This window comes from Micromesistius poutassou (assembly GCF_964030765.1).
Source record: "Micromesistius poutassou genome assembly, chromosome: 16".
Lineage (NCBI taxonomy): Eukaryota > Metazoa > Chordata > Actinopteri > Gadiformes > Gadidae > Micromesistius > Micromesistius poutassou.
The window spans coordinates 14,297,901-14,318,803 of NC_140286.1; the positions used below are offsets into that span (position 1 = coordinate 14,297,901).

The 20,903-nt window shown below is 44.7% G+C and overlaps 2 protein-coding genes across 6 annotated transcripts in view; both read right to left on the minus strand.

Moving 5' to 3' along the window:
- Positions 1-13,947, minus strand: part of pik3r2 (phosphoinositide-3-kinase, regulatory subunit 2 (beta)) — a 37,989-nt gene extending 24,042 nt beyond the window's left edge. Inside the window, exons 1-2 of the mRNA XM_084480985.1 lie at positions 13,736-13,947; positions 5,440-6,384 (exon numbers count right to left, since the gene is read on the minus strand). Of these exons, the coding sequence (XP_084337111.1) occupies positions 5,440-5,758 (319 nt within the window). The 5' untranslated portion in view covers positions 5,759-6,384; positions 13,736-13,947. The remainder of the gene's footprint in view (positions 1-5,439; positions 6,385-13,735) is intronic.
- Positions 13,948-14,342: 395 nt separating this feature from the next.
- mast3a (microtubule associated serine/threonine kinase 3a) overlaps positions 14,343-20,903 on the minus strand; it is a 35,838-nt gene continuing 29,277 nt past the window's right edge. For all 5 annotated transcript variants that reach the window (XM_084481077.1, XM_084481075.1, XM_084481076.1 and 2 more), the window contains 5 exons: positions 20,599-20,822; positions 19,761-19,883; positions 19,197-19,333; positions 18,200-18,381; positions 14,343-17,702 (listed from right to left, as the gene is read on the minus strand). In XM_084481077.1, coding sequence (XP_084337203.1) covers positions 16,735-17,702; positions 18,200-18,381; positions 19,197-19,333; positions 19,761-19,883; positions 20,599-20,822 — 1,634 coding nt within the window. In that variant the 3' untranslated portion in view covers positions 14,343-16,734. The remainder of the gene's footprint in view (positions 17,703-18,199; positions 18,382-19,196; positions 19,334-19,760; positions 19,884-20,598; positions 20,823-20,903) is intronic.

Below are 20,903 nucleotides of genomic sequence, written 5' to 3' on the forward strand. Positions count from 1 at the left end.
GGCAGGCCCTGCCCTCGTGCATATTTTACCTTTCGTCAAGACAAACCGTTATTGTTATTTCATTTGACAGCAAGGAAACTGAGCACTGAGCAATTGCTCTAGCTGATCAAGTGCTTATAAAAAGCACATATAATCTGAACAGGCAACATTATCTCTTACTTATACTTACTAATACTAACTAATTAATACTTAGGACTCCCAATGGATGTTGATATGAAGGGTATTCGGGCCCCCAAATGACCACCCCCCCCCCCCCCCCCACTGTTCATAGAGACAGCTTTATGGAACTCATTGGACAATCTACTGATATATATACTTCAACTAAAGCTACACTAACGCAGGTCCACACAAACCACTGCTCTCCCCACTCTGCAGGGGAAGCAAATATATTCAACCCCTATCTATTGCTGATCTACAATCCACTCCTCTACCAAGTCCTGCTCTCCTTCAGAATGGGAACTCTTCGTGGTCAGGACTCGAAGCCAAAACTGCCGAAGTGTGTCTGCTAGCGTCTGTCCTCCTGGGAAGGAGACATTTGTAGCCTCAAGTTCTCTGTCTGAACCACCGCGACCAGGTTCTACAGCAACACTGACGTGATCTTTTCATCTTTACACTTTACACCCTTCACCCATCTTTTAAATACAAAAGCAATTGTAGTAGAATAGGTACTTTTTGCAGTGGGTTGGTTTCAGTGATTGAAAACCAGCAAAGACAATCACAATGTTGTCGCTAAACCGGCACCCTTCACTAAACACAGCAAGTATTTGTGATTGTTCCTTTTTTCCCTTTTTTATTTTCTTTTATATTTTCGCAGTGTACCCATGCACAGTGATTGACAGTGTGCAGGGAAAAACAAAATGTTGTTGCTGTAAACCTAGTTGGCCAAGAACTATTACGTACATTCACAGCTTGGGAGTATGGCCTTACAAGACTTCTGTTTGACAACAAGCCATTCACTGATACGGATGTCTCCCTGGGTGGACCAAACACTCCCTCTCACACCCCCTGCCACCATTAAATCTCCAGCTATCTTAATCTGCCTATGTGATATTGTTGCAGAACTCCCACCCGAGTATTTACAAGTCATATTGCTGGTAATTCCACACTACTCCGCCCCGACAAGTGAATTTAAAAACGTATACATTAGAACGAAGCCCAGTGTGTCTTTGTGGTACATAATGAATAGTCAATGGCCTCCTACCAGAGGTAAAGCAGAGTTCACTGGCTCTGAGCGTGCTCAGAGTGCTGCTAAGCCCAACTGTCAAAAAGAAAAGAGAGAAAGAGAGAACCCATGGAGGAGTTAGAAGACAATATGGCTTTTGACAGGGGAGGAATGTATGGGTTCATCCTGGAACATATCACATGAGCAGCAGGATATAGAACCTTTTTTCTATTTTGGCCAAGCAAACTTGTGACTCTGAGCTCCATACAAGGAGGACATGGATCATGGAGTTGAGGGTAATAAAAGGGAGGGGGGGGGGGAGGTATGAATGAAAAAATAAATAGAAATATTGGCTTTGTGGGGAAAATTTGGCAAGAAAGGACAAGAGGCTTTTCAGAGGCTGGGCTAACTCAAGATAGGCTAACGTAAGCCAGAGAGATGTTTGAGTTGGAATCAGGGCCCCAGTTTAATGAGGCCTCGTGAACATGACTCCATGTAGATATTATGAATATTAAAAGGTACCACATGTAACATACACACCAAGCGTTGGGTACCGCAGTCCAAATTCACCACAGTGAAGAGAGTTGCCCGCTGCCATCAGCTCAACTGATAATCACAATTTCCGATCAAAAAACGAAATGCGTTCAAACGCGGTTGTGTGCTCCCCCTACGATTAAACACTGTGTTTCAAAGTTTAGAAACAAGAAATTCATTCATTCATTAAAGGTCCGGCGTCAAAACAGTTAAGACCCTCGCGATATATAACGATACTTCATGGCCACTCCAAGTACTTGTAGCTCCCTTCTGCCCCCACACCCCACCCCCCCCCCCCTTAGACTTTCCTTTTCCCAATAAGAATGCCCTGGAGTTGAGTGGAGACGGGCCAACAAAGGAATACACGGCAGGAGATACGCACATTTCTGTGTGTGCAGATAAAACCCTCTCCAGACTGCACTCTGGAGGCAGGAGGTGCTACAGGTCACAAGTGTGGCACAAACTGGGGGCCATGGAGACAGACTCACAGGCAAACCAATGAGAGGCCTGGATGGGACAGCCTCGTCAGTAGCTCAATTGGCTCTCTATTGTCCAACGGAGGGATCAATTCGTTAAGCTGCGTTTCCATAGAGGTGAGGATTATGACGCATCTTCAGTATAGATTAAGGGGGTCAGTGTGCGGTCATGGCCAGTGAAAGCCCTACCCAAACTCTCCCAAGATTGGCAACCGGGAAGAGGAGTTTAATCAAAGACGATGGCGATTAGGCTATTAAAGACCTGCTACAAGTCGAAGTGCACCAGGTCTTGTTGGTTCACTTTGCTCAGCTTTGTCGAGCAATGTGGATGCATTTTTGGGACCTGATATACCATTTCCTGTTCATGCATACTAACTAAGATTAGCATGTTTTAGCGGTGTGAGACATCGGATGCCTCAGTGATACATTTCAGGGCTCTAAATTTACTTTATTAATTATACTTTCCACTGTCCCAGACATATTGAAGTATTTTTTTTCCATTCCACATAATATAGTTGAATAACTTGACCCACTCTGGTCCACCATGGAAGTTCTGCTAGTGGTTCCCTGCACTGATTTTTGGCAATAATCAATTTTCATTATTATTTGAGTCATTGGTTGAGTTACTGTTTCTTGTTTATAAATAATACTAATATAATAATAATAATAATAATAATAATAATAATAATTATTATTATTATTATTATTATTGTATTTATAACAATAATAATAATAATACTTTATTTTCATTCAAACAAAATAAAATATTGCATCACCTGCTCCAACAATCATCAACAACAAAAAAGACTAGAAAATACAATTTCTTAAGAAATAGTGGTGTGACGGCTGGCTGTTCAAAGACTAACAAGCTAACCAAGCTATATTGCTGGCTTTAAATGATTTGTTATATTTTAAGGGTTGAATGGAATTTGAACAGAGTTCAAAAGTTTATAGTCTGGATGGAGTAAGCATAACAATATAAATATACAAACCATTCAAATAGTTGACAAAAGTTTAAGAGTTGAACAAATGGCTAAACTAAAGTGATACAGATTAAACCTCAGCCTAGTATTAGTATGATGACTAGACGTAATATAAGCGTGATAAACAGTAAAGTAAGAAGTAGAAGTAGAAGTAGAATAATAAGTAGTACTAGTATTATTAGCAGTATGATAGGCCTATTAGTATGTACCTGTAGTATAAGTAGTATGATAAGTAATATAAGTAGTAAGATAGACCTGATAAGTAGAAGTATTCTTATGAAACAGTATCAGGACAATATAGTCAGCATAATACAAAGAAATATGGGTTTGACACACATCTGTGGTTGTAACTTGGAAATCTGTTCATATCTAACATGTTGAGTTTAGGTCACAGAATGCTTATATTGTTTATATACTAGTTTATAGTAGCTTATACTACTCATACATACTGAATCTGTGTCTCATCTTACATATGACATATTGTTTGTTTAGATAGAAAAGTATAGTTTTTAAGTAGCATTAGCATTTAGAAACCTAGCCTGCCTCGTTTTGCCCTTCTACCTTGTTCTCAAAAACTATAAACCGGACAATTATAAATTGGTCATGCTCAGTAAAAGTAGACGACCATGTGGATGTCCACCATGCGTCTGTCCATTCAAATGAGTTGATTCAGTATAAATATGGTGTAAAAGGGGAGACTGTTGTGTGAAGAGGACCCATTATAGTATGTATGTTTGTCGTTACACAAACGTGGCCCACGCTCAAAAAGTATAATTCCAATCATTGAATTAGTTTAACACTAATGAATCCAGAACCACCCCAATAGTTAAACTTTACTTTGTGTTTCTAGGTGAATTATCAACTACTTTCATATATTGTGCTCCATGATGTCCGAAATGTTTATGCTGGTAAAGCGAGGTAAAGGTTGGACTAGAGGGGGGGTCACACACTCTGCCAGGGCTCAGTGGAAGTCATTGAGACAAAGGTCAAATATGCATCTGACATTTTATAAATAAAAACAATATTTGAAATCCGTAGTACTTTAAGTCTCACAGAAAGGGTCGGCCCTATTGAATCCCTTTATACATTTAAAAAGCGTATTTTTTTAAAAGCTCAATTTTTATTAGAAACTTAGCAGACGTTGATTTCAAAGAAGCTGAATGTTTACATTTTGAATGGAGTTTGAATGGAAGTGAAAAACTGTGGAAGTAGTAAAGGGCCGAAAAAGTGGCAGAAGATGAATAAAATAAAGGTTTTTATGAAGAACATATGTTGTACGTGCCTCCAGCATTCACACGAATTATCTGAAGAACAATAAAATCAGTCTTAAAAGAAAATCATAAAATCAGTCATAAAATACAATATGTTGTCATGGATACACATGCATATGTGGTTCTTACTGTTTGATCAATAAATGCATCATTGGAAATGCAATGCATATGCAAATCTGTTGCATCCAAATTAAAACATATTGTAATAATATACTGTGGTAAAATTATATATTTTCACATCAAATAAATAGTCAGTTTCCCCTTTCTCCCCACATGAGAAATAAGCATCTGCCACTAGTCAACATAGCCACATTATTGAAGCTCACTTTGTCGTTGATCAGGGAAGCAACCTCAAAAAACGAACGGCCCAAAAAACGAACTACACATTTCTGAGGAGAAAAACTCTCCAAATGCACACAGAGACACGAACACTTATCATAATCCCCCTCATCCGTGAACTGCCATTTGCAACACTGCTCTACACTTGGGATTAAAAAGTGAAACTCCATTATAATTGAATCCACTAAATACGTAGGATATTATGGTGGAAGGACGGAACATAATCTTGTCTTCAAAAGGCTGTATGGGTTGAGAGTTTGACGCCGTGATTCTTCCTGGGAAATGCTGCATATTTGCATTTTTACTGATTAATAAATAGTAAAAAAGATTCAGTGCTTCCTGCTTTTTTGTAATGTTTACAAAAACAAATAAAAAAGATATTTCACAATGTCCGTGGGGCCGGGGTTACCACAATGAAGAGTACAATGAGAAGGCGATGTGGCCACCAACGCAGTTTATAAATAAGTAAACAGTGCCAGCCGTATCTTATCACAATCTCAAGCACAGCAACATATTCACAGAAACAAAAAGGATATTCGGATTGATATGAAAAAAAACACATTTAGTTGTTTTGTTTAACTGCCGTTACTAAAACAATAGAAAACAGATCATGGCTAAACGGCGTGGGTCAGGAGCAGACGGCGGTCAGACCAGACCAGATCAAGGCCTCTTACCTTGTGACGCGTCGGGTCGCGGGGCGGCGGGGAGGGGCCGCTGGGACCGGGGTTGGCTGGACGGGTGTCCCATCCTCACGGGCCCCACGTACTCCACGTAGGTCCCCGGGAAGTCCCCCCGCTGCTTGGTGCGCTCGTTGAAGCCCAGCAGCCAGCCCAGGCGCTCCGGGCGCTCGGTGCACCCGTCCTGGTAGCTCTCCATGGAGAGCAGGGAGGCCTTGCTGACCGTCAGCAGGTCCCCGGGCTGCAGGTCCAGGTCCTCCTCCTGGTCCTTGGTGAACTCGTAGAGGGCACGGTACTGGAAGCCCTCTGCTGCCATTTTGAAGACGCAGGCTCGAAAACAAAATGGCCACCAGAGGAGAGCAGGGAGATAAAATGGCTGACTATGGGTCCAAATGCCACTTATTGTTTATGGCTCGACCGGGATTTTCTTTTTCCTTCACCCCCCCCAGAAAACGGTGGTGTTGAGAACGGTGGCTTAGGGGAGGAGTGAGGGGGAGGGGAGGGAGAATACAGTCACCCGAAGCTTAGAAGCATTTCCAAAGCGATACGGGGTGGTTGCTGAGTACCGCCGCTGTGCTCGCTGTTCCTCGTGGCAGGAGCGTCCCTCAGAGTTGACCCGTGTTGGTCGCTGAGCGCTGGAGCACTTTCCTCAGCTTGATGCCTCGGTTGAGCCAAATGATGGAGCAGAGGGAGAGCGTTGGCAACATGCTCCTTCAAGCGGCAAAAACCTGCTGGCCGGGTGCTATTGGAGCAGCCTCCTGACAGAGCGCTGGCCAGCCAAAGGGTCCTTCCGTCGCTGACGTCTCCACGACGCGCTGAAGCCCACCCGGTAGTCTGGTCTGAACCAACGAGAGGCGGCGGCGGCGGCGGCTGGACGCTTCCCTTAATCCTCCTCCGTTCTCTCCGGGATCCGCATGCTCCGGACACTGATTATGTCCCAACCTACACGGACATCGAGACCAAATTTAGCTAAAAGAAAGATGGAACATTTCAAAGAAAAGAATAGAAAAAAAAAATAATGACCGCTAAAAATTTGCATCAACCTTGAGCTCACAGTTTGACCTGGAATCAAAAACCAGAGTCATCTAGTTTAAATTTCAGACACTTAAAGGCGTTTTCGGAAATGTTAAAAAGGGAGACACATTACGGCAAAAACGGCGGTTTCGTCGACACGAGCGCAGCTCCAAAGCGGAGCGCGAAAAAAATGGCCGAACTGCGGCAGTGCTGCCGAGCATTAGAGCAGGCACGGGCTGGGGACGGCGGTGGATGGGATGAGGCTGCTGCGTCACAGCCCACAGCAGACTGGGTCCCTGGACGTGAGCCTCCCTGCACAGTCACACGCACAGCCTCGACCGACGCAACGCCACACAGCCAGGGCAACTTTCCCAATGAAACCATGGCCCATTTTCACCACACAGATAAAAGCAACTCTGTGGGTGGTTGCTATGCAAAAGTAAGTAATATCAAATGTTTTCGTGTGAGTATGAATGTGCCGTTGATGAAGACGACGATGTGTCTGGTGTCCGGAGATGTGAGGGTCCCAAGATGTGTTAAGGATGAAACATACCTCTTTGGAAAACAGTTACTTTTCGGTTGTGTGAAGAAAAGAAAAAAAAAGCCTCTCTCTCCTTCTAGAAAGGTTTTGTAGTATGTTCGTTGAAAGTAACCGACACATAGGAGATTGCTTGATGGAAAAGAAAAATATATTTCTTCTTCAATATTTTTATTTTTGCTAGGTTGAGCTAAATATCATATTATGACAATAAAGGCCAATACTGTTGGTATGCTACCCTATCTTTATAGACACAAGACCTGTGGAACATTTTACCGTATGACGCAATCGTTTATAGGAACGTCAACAATCTCAAAAGCTATTGACTCCTGGATCATATAAAAACAAATGCGTTGATAACTTTGAATAGTTTATAGCTTATTTGCCATCATTTAAATCATTTAGGAATCCAATGCAAAACACACACATCGATATTCCTAATTTCCCCTTACCTCCTGAGGCCTGAAAAATCAAGTTGGGGGGAAATATGCTGAAACAATCAGGTAACTTCAAAACGGCATTCATTACAGAATAGAGCCGGGTGAGCGAAGAGCCCGGCGGAGAGATTAGGATTTCTTTCAGACGTTTGGTGTCTGTTGTCCATGCAGCATCGACGGTACGGTTAACCTCTCTAGACCTGGCGAAGAAGTGACGAACAGCGAAAACAAATCAGCATGAAAGAACGAATGAAACGGACGAATGAATGAAGTGAAATGATGAAGAACATGAACATTCTTGGTGGGTCTGTGTCAAAAAGTAGGGAGTATTTCTTTTCTTGGGGGGGGGGGGGGGGGGGGGGGGGTGAGGGCATTTCACAAATTATATAATCATTGGCCTGGATTGAGAGGCTCGTTGTTGTGCAACCGTTTTCAATGCATTTATTTAACGTTTCAGGTGACCCTGTCCAAAAGTAAAATAACATTAAGCAGACTTGAAAACAGTTGACCTAAATAAAGAAATAAAGCACAAAGCTCGGACTGATCGCTTAATGCGGGGCTGCATGCATTCGAACCTTAGCCTACATTATCCTCGCTTGCCTACGACGTTCGAAAAAAGGGAAAAAGCGAGCGAGCAAACAGTGACCGCAAACCTCCGTCAGTTGTTAATGTTGTTATTATATAAACAAAACCCAAACAAAAAAAACGGTCCGAAGTTACCAACACCGCAAAGAGTTACCATGAAGGAAGACAGGACACAGCTTGATGGCCGGCACTCACCACACTTTTTGGGCTCAGAGAGAGAGAGAGAGAGAGAGAGAAGCTGGACGGGCAGACTCCGGGTGCAACATCCTCAGAGTGGAGATGCGAGAGGTGCCAGGCGAGACACGTGGCAGCGGCAGACCCAACCACAGCCCGCGACGCTCACACCACCATAACCCCCCCCCCCGCCCTCCTCCTTCCCTTCCTCTCTCCACCTGCTCTTGAACACACCCCCCCCCCCCCGCCCCCATCCGCCCCCCCCGCCTCCCCCCCAAATACACAGTCCTGCCTTCCAACTGACAAACCCCCCCCGCCTTCCGCTTCTGTCCGCACCAAGAAGGGAAAAAAAGTCCAGTTGCCTTTTCCACACTCCATGTTTTCCTAAATTCACCATAGTGTTGTGGAAAAGAAAGGGAAGCAAGAAGAAGAGGAAGGATGAGGAGAAAACGCAGGAGCAAGCGAGGAGGTGTCCACTGATATGATCGTCCTGATTTATCACATTTCTCCAGAGCAGAAGAAGTGCTGCAACTCCTAGGAGTTGGTAGAAGAAGCGTCTCTCTGTTTCCCCACTCTGACATTGTAGGAGTTGCTCTGACTTCAGACAGGCAGCAGCAGTGGTTGTTCGGCTTCCCGTCACTGAATCCATCTCTTTTAAAGACTTTTTACAGGACTGAGTTGAAGAGAGAAGGGCAACAACAGAGTGTGAGAGAGAGAGAGAAGGAGAGTGAGGGAGAAAGAGAGAGAGGGGGGGGAGTGAGGCGCACTTAGCTATCGGCTGAGTCCAAACAGGCTTTGGGGAGAGTGCAGGAAAATAATTAATGAATAGGCAGCGAGTAACTCACTGTTGCTAGAGAGAGGGAAAGCTCACCCTGTGCTCTGATTGGCTGCTGCTCTGACCATGTGATCCCGAGTCACCGGAGAAGCCGGGCAAATCAAGGAAACGTTCTAATATTAGAAAATGTATCTAGGCAGTGATCAAGCATCTGACCCAAACAACTCCCACCTTTTCCACAGATACTTTTACGTTTAAAACATGCTGTTTATCACTTTATTTTATATATAATGTGTAAAGTATATACAATTGGGAAAATAAATCTAAAGGATCCTCGAAGCAGGAATGGGATTTCAGCATGACACGGCAAATGATGCAATGTTATGATGAGAAATGTTAGCTGTGGTGCTGATAAAAGGGATTCATATTTTTTACGTTGATTATTCAACATTGCTTTTCCCCTTACAAAGTGCAGAGAATTTGATTCTGTTGTCTTTTTTGGCTAAGTACAAAACGCAAACAAATCAAACACAAAATCAATCAACAAAGTTAAATAATTAAATAGGCATATGATATATTTATTGGTCTTTGAACAATAGCCTATCAACATGGGAAGGCAGGCATGTTGAATTGGGAGCTAGTCTACTTTGTTGTTTTAACATTTATTTTTTATTGTTGACATGGTGACATGCATTCTGCGTTTAACAGGACTGACCTCTATAAACTCAACTGAGCTCATAGTGTGCATACTGTCCCACGGATTCTCTATTCCACTCATGCCCACCATCTGATTGAGAAGAGCTTTTCCCAAGTTACAACAAAACCAAACAATATATATTTATAATATATGCTTGTTATGTATTTGTATTTCTAAATGAAATGTTCTTTCAAGCTGGCTGATCAATTGAACAATTTGTCCGATAATTTCAATTGTAGCCCTTCACAGATTAGATTTCAACCCAGTCCAACGCATGTCTACCAACCAATGAAGCAACGAGCAGACCAACAGACATGCACACAGATAGACAGCTTATCTGCAGTTCACCCAGTTCTCCACCAATCATTCAACACGATGCTCAGTTACCAACGAAGGCAGACCGGTTGGGATCTAGACCTGAGGTGAATGGCAGCCCCCATCACTATTCATTCTGAGATACAGCTCCCCGTACGACCCTATCAATGAGTAACGCTCCTGTTTGCTTTCTCGTGAATCTGTTAATTCTATGTTGGTCCATTCACATAAGCCTGAGCCATTGAAGTTTATATCTTCAAAATAAATCAGAAGGCAGAGATGACTCTAGGCAACGCAAAACATTAAAAGAGGGTCACCCCATACGCTTGACTTGGGAGGAGGGTAGTTATTGGGCTACCGCCCTTTTCTAGACAGGACCAATCCTATGTCTGTTTATGGAACAGAGAAAAATATGTTATGTTATTGTTAGCATACTAGCATGTTTTCTTTGGCATTTATGTATATTCAAATAAATAACGCGTAGACATAATATTTTACATGCTACAGAATCCCAATACGAAATCGTTCAGGCACACAGGCCTACATAAGTCACGGATATTCAACCATGACAATCAATGTTGACATAATGTGTAAGATAACGAGCAAATCAGAAGCCACCGAGCACAACCTTGCTATAAACATTCCACCTGAACTCTGAACCATGCATTCAAATGTGCATATTAGGCTAATGCAACATTTAGAGGTTTAATTGGACCCAAGATACTGCTCTGGAGGTTTTCAGCTAAATGTGAGCAGTGCAGACCAGAGCCGCCACACACACAGCCTGGCCCGGGTCCATCTGTGCACATGGACCTGAGAAATGTAACTGCGCCACAGGCAGCAAAGAGGAGATAGGCCCAAAGCAGAGGCAGAGGACTCTGTATTTTTGCTGCTTAGAAACAAAGATTATGAGATTGAGACCAATGGACGAGCCTTGTCTTGTCATAAGTATTGTATTGCACAGAATGACCATGTCAAACGGCACATTTGACGATAAAACACTTTGATAAATGAGTAGTAGTTTCTTGATCTAGCCTACACTGGTAGAAGAGCTCTAAATCTGAGGACATTAATTATGTATACTTAACATATTATAATGTAGGTCTATGCTGCTACTCCATAACACTGCGACACAGAGAAGTGTTCACGATTATACAAACACGAGTACCCTACATCTACAGCAAACTGATCACATGTAAACCTAACCATAGATATGTGGAGTTGAGAATTAGGCCTATTTGAACCACAACTCTATCATTAATAGCCTATGTGGTTTTTTTTAAGTTGCTGCGCTCATTAAGGCTGGTCCAATTACTTTTAATTATGGTTCCTATTAACCTTCAACTGTAAAATGTGATCAGTGATCAGGACAATGTTTCATCTCAATAGCGTTTCAGGGCCACCCGGCCAACAGATCTGGTAACGAGCCTCTCATCTAACCACAAATATAAACACAACGGCATTACTCAGTATAACAATAATAAGAGGGAGGGAGATAAGTTGCAGCCAAACTGAATATCAACATAATTTCCAGATATCGACGTGCAAAATAGTCATCACATGGACGTGTGGGTCCAGTCACGAAAGTCACGAGTCAAAAAAAATGAGGTAAACTTGTACTTGTTTAGAACTTGTATTGCTGTCAAAAAGAAAGTTGCAATGTTTTTTTAATGACAACTATGAGCTTTCGGGGAGCGATTCAGTTGAGGCTTGAGTCGAGATGAAGCAGAAAGGGGAGAGGCAAACTACTTACTCCCTTTTTTTGAATAGCACCCAAAACGAAAGAATGAAAGTGCAGGAAAGAGGGAGCACATTCTTCTGATACCCTGATATCAGATCAGACCATAAAGCCAAAGACCATCACACTGCAATTTAAATCACACACAGTTAACAGGGTTTATAAATCAGATTTGTCAAGTTATTCCTAAAGGTTGGGTGTTCCTTTATTCCCAACTCGGGACAGATTTATTGAAGCACAGCTGGGCCTGACTAACGTTTTGGAACGGTTGCTGTGCTGGAAAACCTAGGGTCAGATTATGGTAGCCAAAATGTCACAATATATAATATATTTATAACTGGAATGATAATCGTCAATAGCACATAGCTCAAAGTAATAAAAAGGCTGTCTCAAGAACGGTACACATATTAAGTTTATATTGGTTGAATTGTCCTTTTTTTGCTCTTTTTATAGTTTGTATTTTAATGGATGCCATGCAAATGACATTCCATGCAATTGTATTAGCTAGTTATAAACAGCAGGGCTGAATTTGTTACTATTTATTGCTGCCTAGACACAGATGGGATTGACTATATCCAGATTTACGACGACATACATTCTTTGAGATGTTCCTCAAGGTAAATCTGCGTATATCAGCATACCAATGCATCAGTGGATCAATGCATTGACTGCATAGGTAAAAGCTAAAGGGGATTCTGGGTCAGAAACCTGGGCTGGGACCCAACACCTTCGTAACACTTCCTCCAACCCATAGAACACTTCTCTAAGGTTTTTCTTAAGTCACTGTTTACCCTTGGTGAATTTTCAATTGCTAATAAAATATCTACAAATGATTATGTTATTATTATTATTATTATTATTATTATTATTATTATTATTATGTTATACTTGTGTTTAGTAATTGCAAGCCGAGAGCATGATGTATGTGGTGGGCTTTTCTTTTTTGGGGCGTGTGTGTGCGTGTGTGTGTGTGTGTGTGTGTGTCTTGTGTCCATGTGTGTGTGGGGGGAGGGGGGGGAGGTTGATATGGATTACACTAACTTCTTGGTTATTCACATCAAAATGTTTTGAAAAGAATACACAGAATTTGACCTTCTTAACCGATTTTCACATTTAAAAGACAATGTTTTTTTTGTAAAATCTTATTTAAAGATATACACGCTAGATAATATTAATCTTATGAAAAAACGATTGAATATGGTTACATAATATTGAGATACTTTTTTATGTTTCATTAGAACTACTGTTAATAATTATATGGTTTGCCTTGTTATTTAAAGAGTAACATCCTCCAAATCCTAAACATCAACATGTAAAACATTTGATTAAATCTAACAAAAGCAAATGAGTGGGCCTAATAGCGGGCATATGGTCATGTCAAGCACTGTACCTATTAAATACATTAAATACTGAATTAAATACAGATTTAAAAGAGGACGGACGACAATAAAACAGGGTGCAGCGCACAACCATCATGTTTGAGGTTGCTTATGTTTCTAAAGTTCAGCACAGCACACTTTCTTTCTCCATTTATCGAAAAACGTTATGATAGATGTTTCTTCTCCAGGGTTCATTTGACATTAAGCTTGTCAGCAGTTTATATACAGTCGAAGATACTATTTGTACAAAGTTAGACGCATGGAAGTGCGTTTAAAGCACAATGTGCTTTACTAAGGTGCTTTATAAGAGTTAGTGAGACCTCAATCGGGGAGGATTTATATGAAGAACTGCGATGATGACAGAAACGCAAAGCTATAGGACCACTTCTGTGCTCGATACAAAGTGTCGACGAGCACAAGACACAATGTATCACTTAAAAAGTAAAGCAACTCACTTCGTTTTTAACATTTAAAAAACGTTACTGTGCAATAGTTCCTTGATCATGTATACTATTAAACCTGGATTAAACTAGGGCATAAGTCAACAGCCTGCTCGGCGCACACTTGCAGCGCTTCCACCATTTTCCAGTACAGTGCTGTCCTGCTGTACTGGAAATGTGCAATAACTTGGAGAAACTCACCCGCAGACAGCGCCTCGTAGCCTCGTCCACTTCAACTAAAGTACACATACATATGAGTGCTTCTCCTTCTCTGCCATCGATTCAGTGGTCGGTACAAAAATCTACTTTATTCTGAACCTCTGTTCACTGTTGGTTTGCGTCCTTTCTCTCGCTCTTTCTTTCTTTTGCCGTACATAACTCCCCTGCCTGCTACACAGCCATTTTCCAGCACAGCACGGCGGCGCAGGGAAAGGGGATAGTGCGTGGGAACTAATATGAAGAGCGCGGAAAGTGACGAAGTTGGACGGAAACCCACGAACGAATGAAGAGGGGCCTGTGCTATTGAATGGTTACAGCCCATAACGGAAATATGACCCAATCTGAAAATATGAAGACACCCTCCACTTTCTAATCTCTTATTTATTCCAATAAATACAGAGAAACATAATATTTGTTAATAATAATAATCCTGAATTTGTTCTAGAAGTCTTGAAGCTATTTATTACATGGTAAGACCCTAGTGCAAATCAGGGTATTAACGATGACATATGCAAATTATGCTTTTAAACCCAGAGATCCAATTAGTTATGCAAGATATACACAAGACAATACTCCGCTTTGGTCCTTTGCCACTGGTTTATTTGAAGCAAATATAAGACAATAGAAAAACTGGCATATCAGTTGTGCAAGGTAAACCAGGCATATCAACATTGATTAGAGCCTCGTTATGTAAGGGTACGGTCCAGGTTGGCAGGGGGAATCCATTGTAATACGCATACAGTCTGAGAAACCATCATTTCTTGCAAAGTCACAGGACAAAGAAGACATTTTTGCATCCTTCTTTTTTTTTAATAACACCAATCCTCATGAGCAGCGTACAGTTATGACCATCCATGACAAAGTAAACATTCCACATAAACAAACAGAGCCAACATGACATGTCCTGGTGCACTTGGTATATACCTTCCACTCCCGACAGGCACAGGGGAAAAGGTCAACTAAAACAAAACATATTAATAATGAATGAATGAGTGACAACATCCAGTAGGCTACTAGTTCAAAAAAGTGAGATTGCTAAACTTCCACTCTCAATGTGACTAGTGTTGGTGTTCTAGACGTTAGTAAATGTTCAATTCACGATAACAATTCCCATTTTGAATTAATTCACCCTCAAAAGTAGATTCTCTTTTATTTTAAAATTCACTAACGCGTCGTGCACTTTCTGTTCTTGCGTGAACGGTTTACCTACACCCCCAGACGATTCAACAACTCCTCTCATACCATCAGGTCACCGGTGCCACTTGAATCACTCTCAATGCAATAAGAACGCTGGCAAGAGGCTGGGACGCGTGAGAGCGACTCACACCCCGCTACCTCCACACCTACAGGTCCATCCATACAGGTTGTTTTTCTTTTTTAAAGTCGGGTCTACTCGCACAAAAAGGTCACTTTTAAAACACCACCGACAGCCTCCATAAAAGGTCCACCGTTATTTATAGATATTTGTCAACAGCAAAGGCATATTTATCACGACTACTTCAGCAAGAACATGTTTCCATATCAAAATATACAAAACAGGCTACCTCTATGCATTCGTCCATCCGGTCGCCAGAGCCTCGCTCATTTTTCCTTATAATTTACATGAATTCTGACAGTCACCCATGTATGCACACATTAAAATGTAAACATTCATTCATAGACACAAAAAAACCACCTACGAGTGTTTGGTTGTTAGTCCTACACTGTACAAAGAACGTATTTCTGAATCACGCAGAGAACCAACCAGAATATACATTATGTGTTATATACGGCTACTACAGCTTGGGCAAACACTTAAGCTAGGCTAGGGTATATCTGAAGAGAGAGAGCTAGAGACACCTGGTTTGACATACATGTTGATGTTGAGGTGAAGACGATACAGGGTAAAGCAGTCCTAGATTCAAAGGGGAGTCACACGACATCTTTATCTTCACACAGGATCCAAAGTATTCAATTTGGCACCAGAGGGTCAAAATGTCTCAACACAACACGAAACACACACTTTTCCCAGGGGCTGACAGCCAATGCATACAGGAAGGCTAAGCAATGAACAGCTAGAGTAACTCTTTTAAAATGGTTCCAATCGGTAGTATGTTGTTGTGGTACGGTGACCCATTATTTATATTGTTTGCCAATATATTTTTTGAAAGGCTGCGTGTGCATGTTAATAGTTACAAGGGTAATGCATCTATTGTAAGAGGGCAATTCACAATATTTTTTCTTTTGCACTATGTTTGTTTGTTGTTTGTTTTTGCACCACCACACCAAAAAGAATTCCTTGCATGTTTAAACATACTTGGCAATAAATAAGATTCTGATTCTGATTTTCAGAAACTCTGAATCTCGGTACAGATTAAAACAATGTGATAAGCTTTAAAAGGCCTGATTTGGACCCAGGTAAAGGGTAGTTGTGAATTCATGTCGGCCATTTCCCAGTAAAGCACTTCAACCTAGTATGACGCGGGCAGCCGTTATATCTCCTGACATTATTATTTGAAATCCAATCTCAGCATCGCCAAGAAAAGCCAATCTTCAAGATCATTCAACCTGGAGCACCAATGCGTTGCAAGGAACAAAAAAAGACATAATGAGAATTAGGTATTAAAAAAAAAAGTATAAATAAGTTTCCTCATCTCAAACTGTAGTATTTACAAAATGCTTCAGTTGCAGGTGCCACAGTGATCTGAGAACCAAAAATAGAGCGAGAGAGAAAAGCAAGCTGAGATGTAAACAGTTTGGGCAGCCATTACTTTGTGAACATCAAGGTAGAACGCGTTATGCCAAAATAAACAAAGAAAGGTCTGAAAGGGATTTTTTCTTTTGGTCAAGTCCGTCCATTTGCCAGTTTGGTGATTTGAGAGCTTGGCTCACAGTTTTCTTGACACTCATGCAAAGCCTTCAAATAAAAAATACAGTTGCAGGTCAATGTGGCCATGGTGTTGAGGTCTCTTTCCTGAGTCTGCTCCTGTCCTGACCTGCCCCTAGGAGCCGTCTTTCTCTTTTGACTTGGCTTTGGGCTGCTGCTGCTGCTGCTGCGGCGGCGGCTGCTGCTGCTGCTGCGGTTTACCCTGTGCTGAGGCCCCTCCCCTCCCGCCCAGCTCCTCCTCCCACTGGGCCGGGTGGATCCAGGACGCCATGAAGCCCCCCTTGGGCGGCCTGCCGGAGACCACCGGCGCGGGGCTCCCCTTCTCGTCCAGGTCGTCGAAGCTCACCTCCTGCACCGCCTCCTGCTTCTTGAAGGAGTCCCGCCGCTCCGACAGCGCCAGCTTCCTCATCACCACCACGTCGTTGGAGCGCCGGCTGACCCCGCCCCCGCCGCCGCCGCCGCCGCTGCACCCGCTGCTCAGGCTGTTGCTGCGGCGATGCTGCTGCGGCGAGACGTACAAGCCCTGGCGCCCGTGCTCCCCGACACACACGAACCCGGTGGCGGCGGCGGCGGCGGCGTCCGCCTCCAGCTCCTCCGGGCCCTCCCCCTCCGAGAGGGGCGCCTCCATGGTGTGGCGGCGGGTGGCGAAGGCCTTCTTGTCGCCGTGGTAACCGGAGCCCGCCAGCCTGTCGCCGGTGAGCTTCTCGGCCGACTGCACCCGCTTGAGGAGCGGCGAGCGCTGGGGCTCGGCGCTGCGGGGCCGGCCGGCGTGGCGCGCCACGGTGGGCGGGGACAGCGTCTTGCCCGGGTGGTGCGGGTGGTGGTGGTGGTGGTGGTGGTGGTGGTAGCCGTGCAGGGCCTGGGGGGGGCGGCCGCCGGCCGGCAGGCTGACGGAGGCCGGCGAGCACTGCGGGGACAGGGGCTGCGGCGGGGGGATGCAGGCCAGCGGGGACGGGGGGATGCTGGTGGTGGACTTGCAGCGGCCCGCCTTGGAGAAGCGGCCCCCCAGCACGTGGAGGGAGCTGGGCCGGGCCTGGGGCACCGGGGAGTTGGGGGAGCTGGAGCAGGGCGAGGAGCTGGAGTCTGGGGGAGGGGGGGGGGGAGGACACGCGGTGAGGAGGACACACGGTGAGGACGCAGCGCACGCCTGGGAACGCGTCCGACGTGTCGCCACGCCGACCACGACGACAGTGGACTGAGGCTGCGTCCGTTGTCATGCGAGGACTTTCAAACCAAACACCATAACAGGGTTTTGATCACGTTCAACTGGATACAATTTGACGTGATGGGTTTTAGAAAACCGGACATGATTTCTTTCTTGAGCATTATTCAATGATGATCATTTAAATAGACAGAACATCGCATTAAGATTAAAATATTTGCTGTTATCTATAAACTATAAATAGTTCAGTAATGATTGTACCATTAGCTCTCTTGTACCATCAGAGGGTGGTAGAATGATCCCAGTGTGCAGTATCAGAATGAACAAACATTCACACACACACACACACACACACACACACACACACACACACACACACACACACACACACACACAAGCGGTCACGGTCGTCACCCACCTCCAGAGTGGTCTGGAGCCGGGGAGCGGCAGGGCGTGGACGGCCCGGGAGAGAGGGACTGCGTGGGGGAGCCGGAGAGGCTGTCGCTGGAGGACTGGTGGAACCCAGAGGAGAAGCTGCGGCTGCTCTGTATGGGCGGAGGTGGGGAGCTTTTGGAGAGCTTCTTCAGGATGCTCCGCCTCCTGGGAAACCGAAAAGGAGGAGACAGAGAGCGGGACGGGATCAGACCGGCAGTTCCCGGGAAAATCCCCTCTAAGTGCCTATCCCGGAGATATACCGCTATTGTTCTCCGTGGCAACACTTTTTTGCGATTCGTGGTAATCTTTCGGTGGAGACGCCAGTGTCACCACCGACACCCGGGTCGTAACGTTGATAATACTGCAAGTGCAAGGGTGTTCGTCAGCGGGCTCCAGGCTCAATCACCACTGTGTAACGTCACACGGCCTTAGATAGTGACTTACAGACATTTAATGAATGAATGAATGAACGAATTACTAAAATCTATTCATGCTTATTTAAGAGATGGTATTTCAAGTCTTGTGGTCAATGAGCTGGACTACCAGCCAAATCCTGGCGCTGCAACTGAAAGAAGGCGCTCAAGAGATGAGCTGCACAAACACTCTCCCGCTCTCCCTACAACAGATTGCAAAGCACGCTAGCTGATTACCATAACAGGCCACGCCCACCCCGTCCCAGAACGAATTATGCTGCGTATGAGCGGTATTTTAAAATACAACACATTTGTATATTCCCCCCCGTTCAAATCTTGGCGGAGGCCTAACACAAATGTTAACACCTAATTGGACATGTCCTCTCCGGGCCATGACAGTATCAGTCCCAAACGTTCATCAAGCTTTTAGCAAAAGCATGAATAAAATCTGATCCGTTTTGGTGGGGCTAGGTGGGGCACCTTAGGGTGGACATGGGGCCTCAAACCCAGAGCCCACGCGGTGCAGTCCGTGCAGTCCATTATATATAAAACGAGGACCAGTCCTACCTGTCCTGTCCCTCCTTCCTCTTGGCCTTCTTGCTGCGCCGGGCCATCTTGCCCTTGTAGCTGGCCTTCCTGGCCGGGCCCACCTTGATGGAGGTGTTCTCCAGGGCGGTGGTCTGGAGGGTCACCCTGTTGCCGCTCTGTTGGAAACACGCAACCACGTTCACGGATTAGCTCCTCCCCATTTCCCTCTCACGCGCCGACGTGATCTGGAGCTGGACTCCGTGGTCTCGTTCATTACGTCAACTTAACCTCGATGAATCAACTCTGATTGACAACTCTTCCGCAATGAATTTCACCAAGAAGAAGTACTAAAAAGAAGTACTATTAAACTGTGCCTGGAAGAGCAAAAGATGTATACAAGTGTGAACCAGAATACAAGCGAGACGATATTCCATCCATATTGCGATGTCAAAATACAATGGGGTTTGGCGCATCACAATACACTGTCGCAATAGTACAGTAATACACCGGCTGTAGTACAGCGATGCGTTCCGCCCTTAATGATAACGTCACGGCTCATGCCTCAACAGGGCTCTCATCCAGCCGGGCTGGGGAGGTGTGTACCTTGAGCAGCAGCTCCACCACCTCCGTGTGGACCAGGCCCTGCACAGACTCCCCATTCACATGGGTGATGAGGTCCCCCGCCCTCAGCCCCGCCTCGTGGGCCGCGGTGCCCTCCTCCACACACTGGGGGGGGAACAAGGCAGGGGGTTATCACACAGAGAGCAGAAACACGCCAACACAACTCTCGGGAGTGGAAGGCCATTAGCACAAATTGACATTCATTTTATTTTTTCACAGCTGCAGAAGGAGGGACAGTTCTGAGGTGGAAGAACGTTCCTGATGCAACTAACCTGGATCAGTTACGCCAACATATAACCAGTACGGGAGTGATGAATTAGAATGAGTAATTACTGATAATAATCAATAACAACGCCAATACATTTAAAACAAACTGAAGTTAAGACGGGGTGTGTATCAGTGGTTCTGTGGGCTGTAGGATTGCCACAATAAACAAAATTAAATAATACATATGCATGCTTATATGCCTGCTCTGTTGCATTTGATCATAAGCATGCTTGAAGACTGAATAGGGTAATACTGTACTGGCAAACAATGCCAATAGAGAAATGTTGATAATCTCTCTTTGAAGATCGAGAGTATATTGCATATTGAAATGAACATTTCTGGTGGATTCTGGTTCAAAAGTACATCCACAAGGGAGTTCCTGCATGACAAATCTGGAGGGCCTGACTAGCAATACACGCACGCACACACACACACACACACACACACACACACACACACACACACACACACACACACACACACACACACACACACACACACACACCCCCCCCCCCCCCCCCCCCCCCGCGCGCGCGGTCCCCGGCTGACGTACCCAGACCATGTGATGAACGGTGTACACGTCGCTGTCGCCCATGTAGACGCGGATGGCCCGCAGAGCGAAGCCGAAGCGTTTCCCCGAGCTGTGGATGACCACGGGGGGCCGGAGGCAGGTGACGCTGAGGGACAGGTCCCGGCTGGGGGAGGAGTCCCGGGAGGAGGGGTTGGAGGAGAGGGACAGGGAGGACTTGGGGCTGGAGGGGGGAGCCGCAGAGTCGTCTGGGGAGGAACGGTGACGCGAACACGGGCCACTCAGTAAACACCAGCCAGGTGGTGTTCATACGTTCATCAGTCTACAGC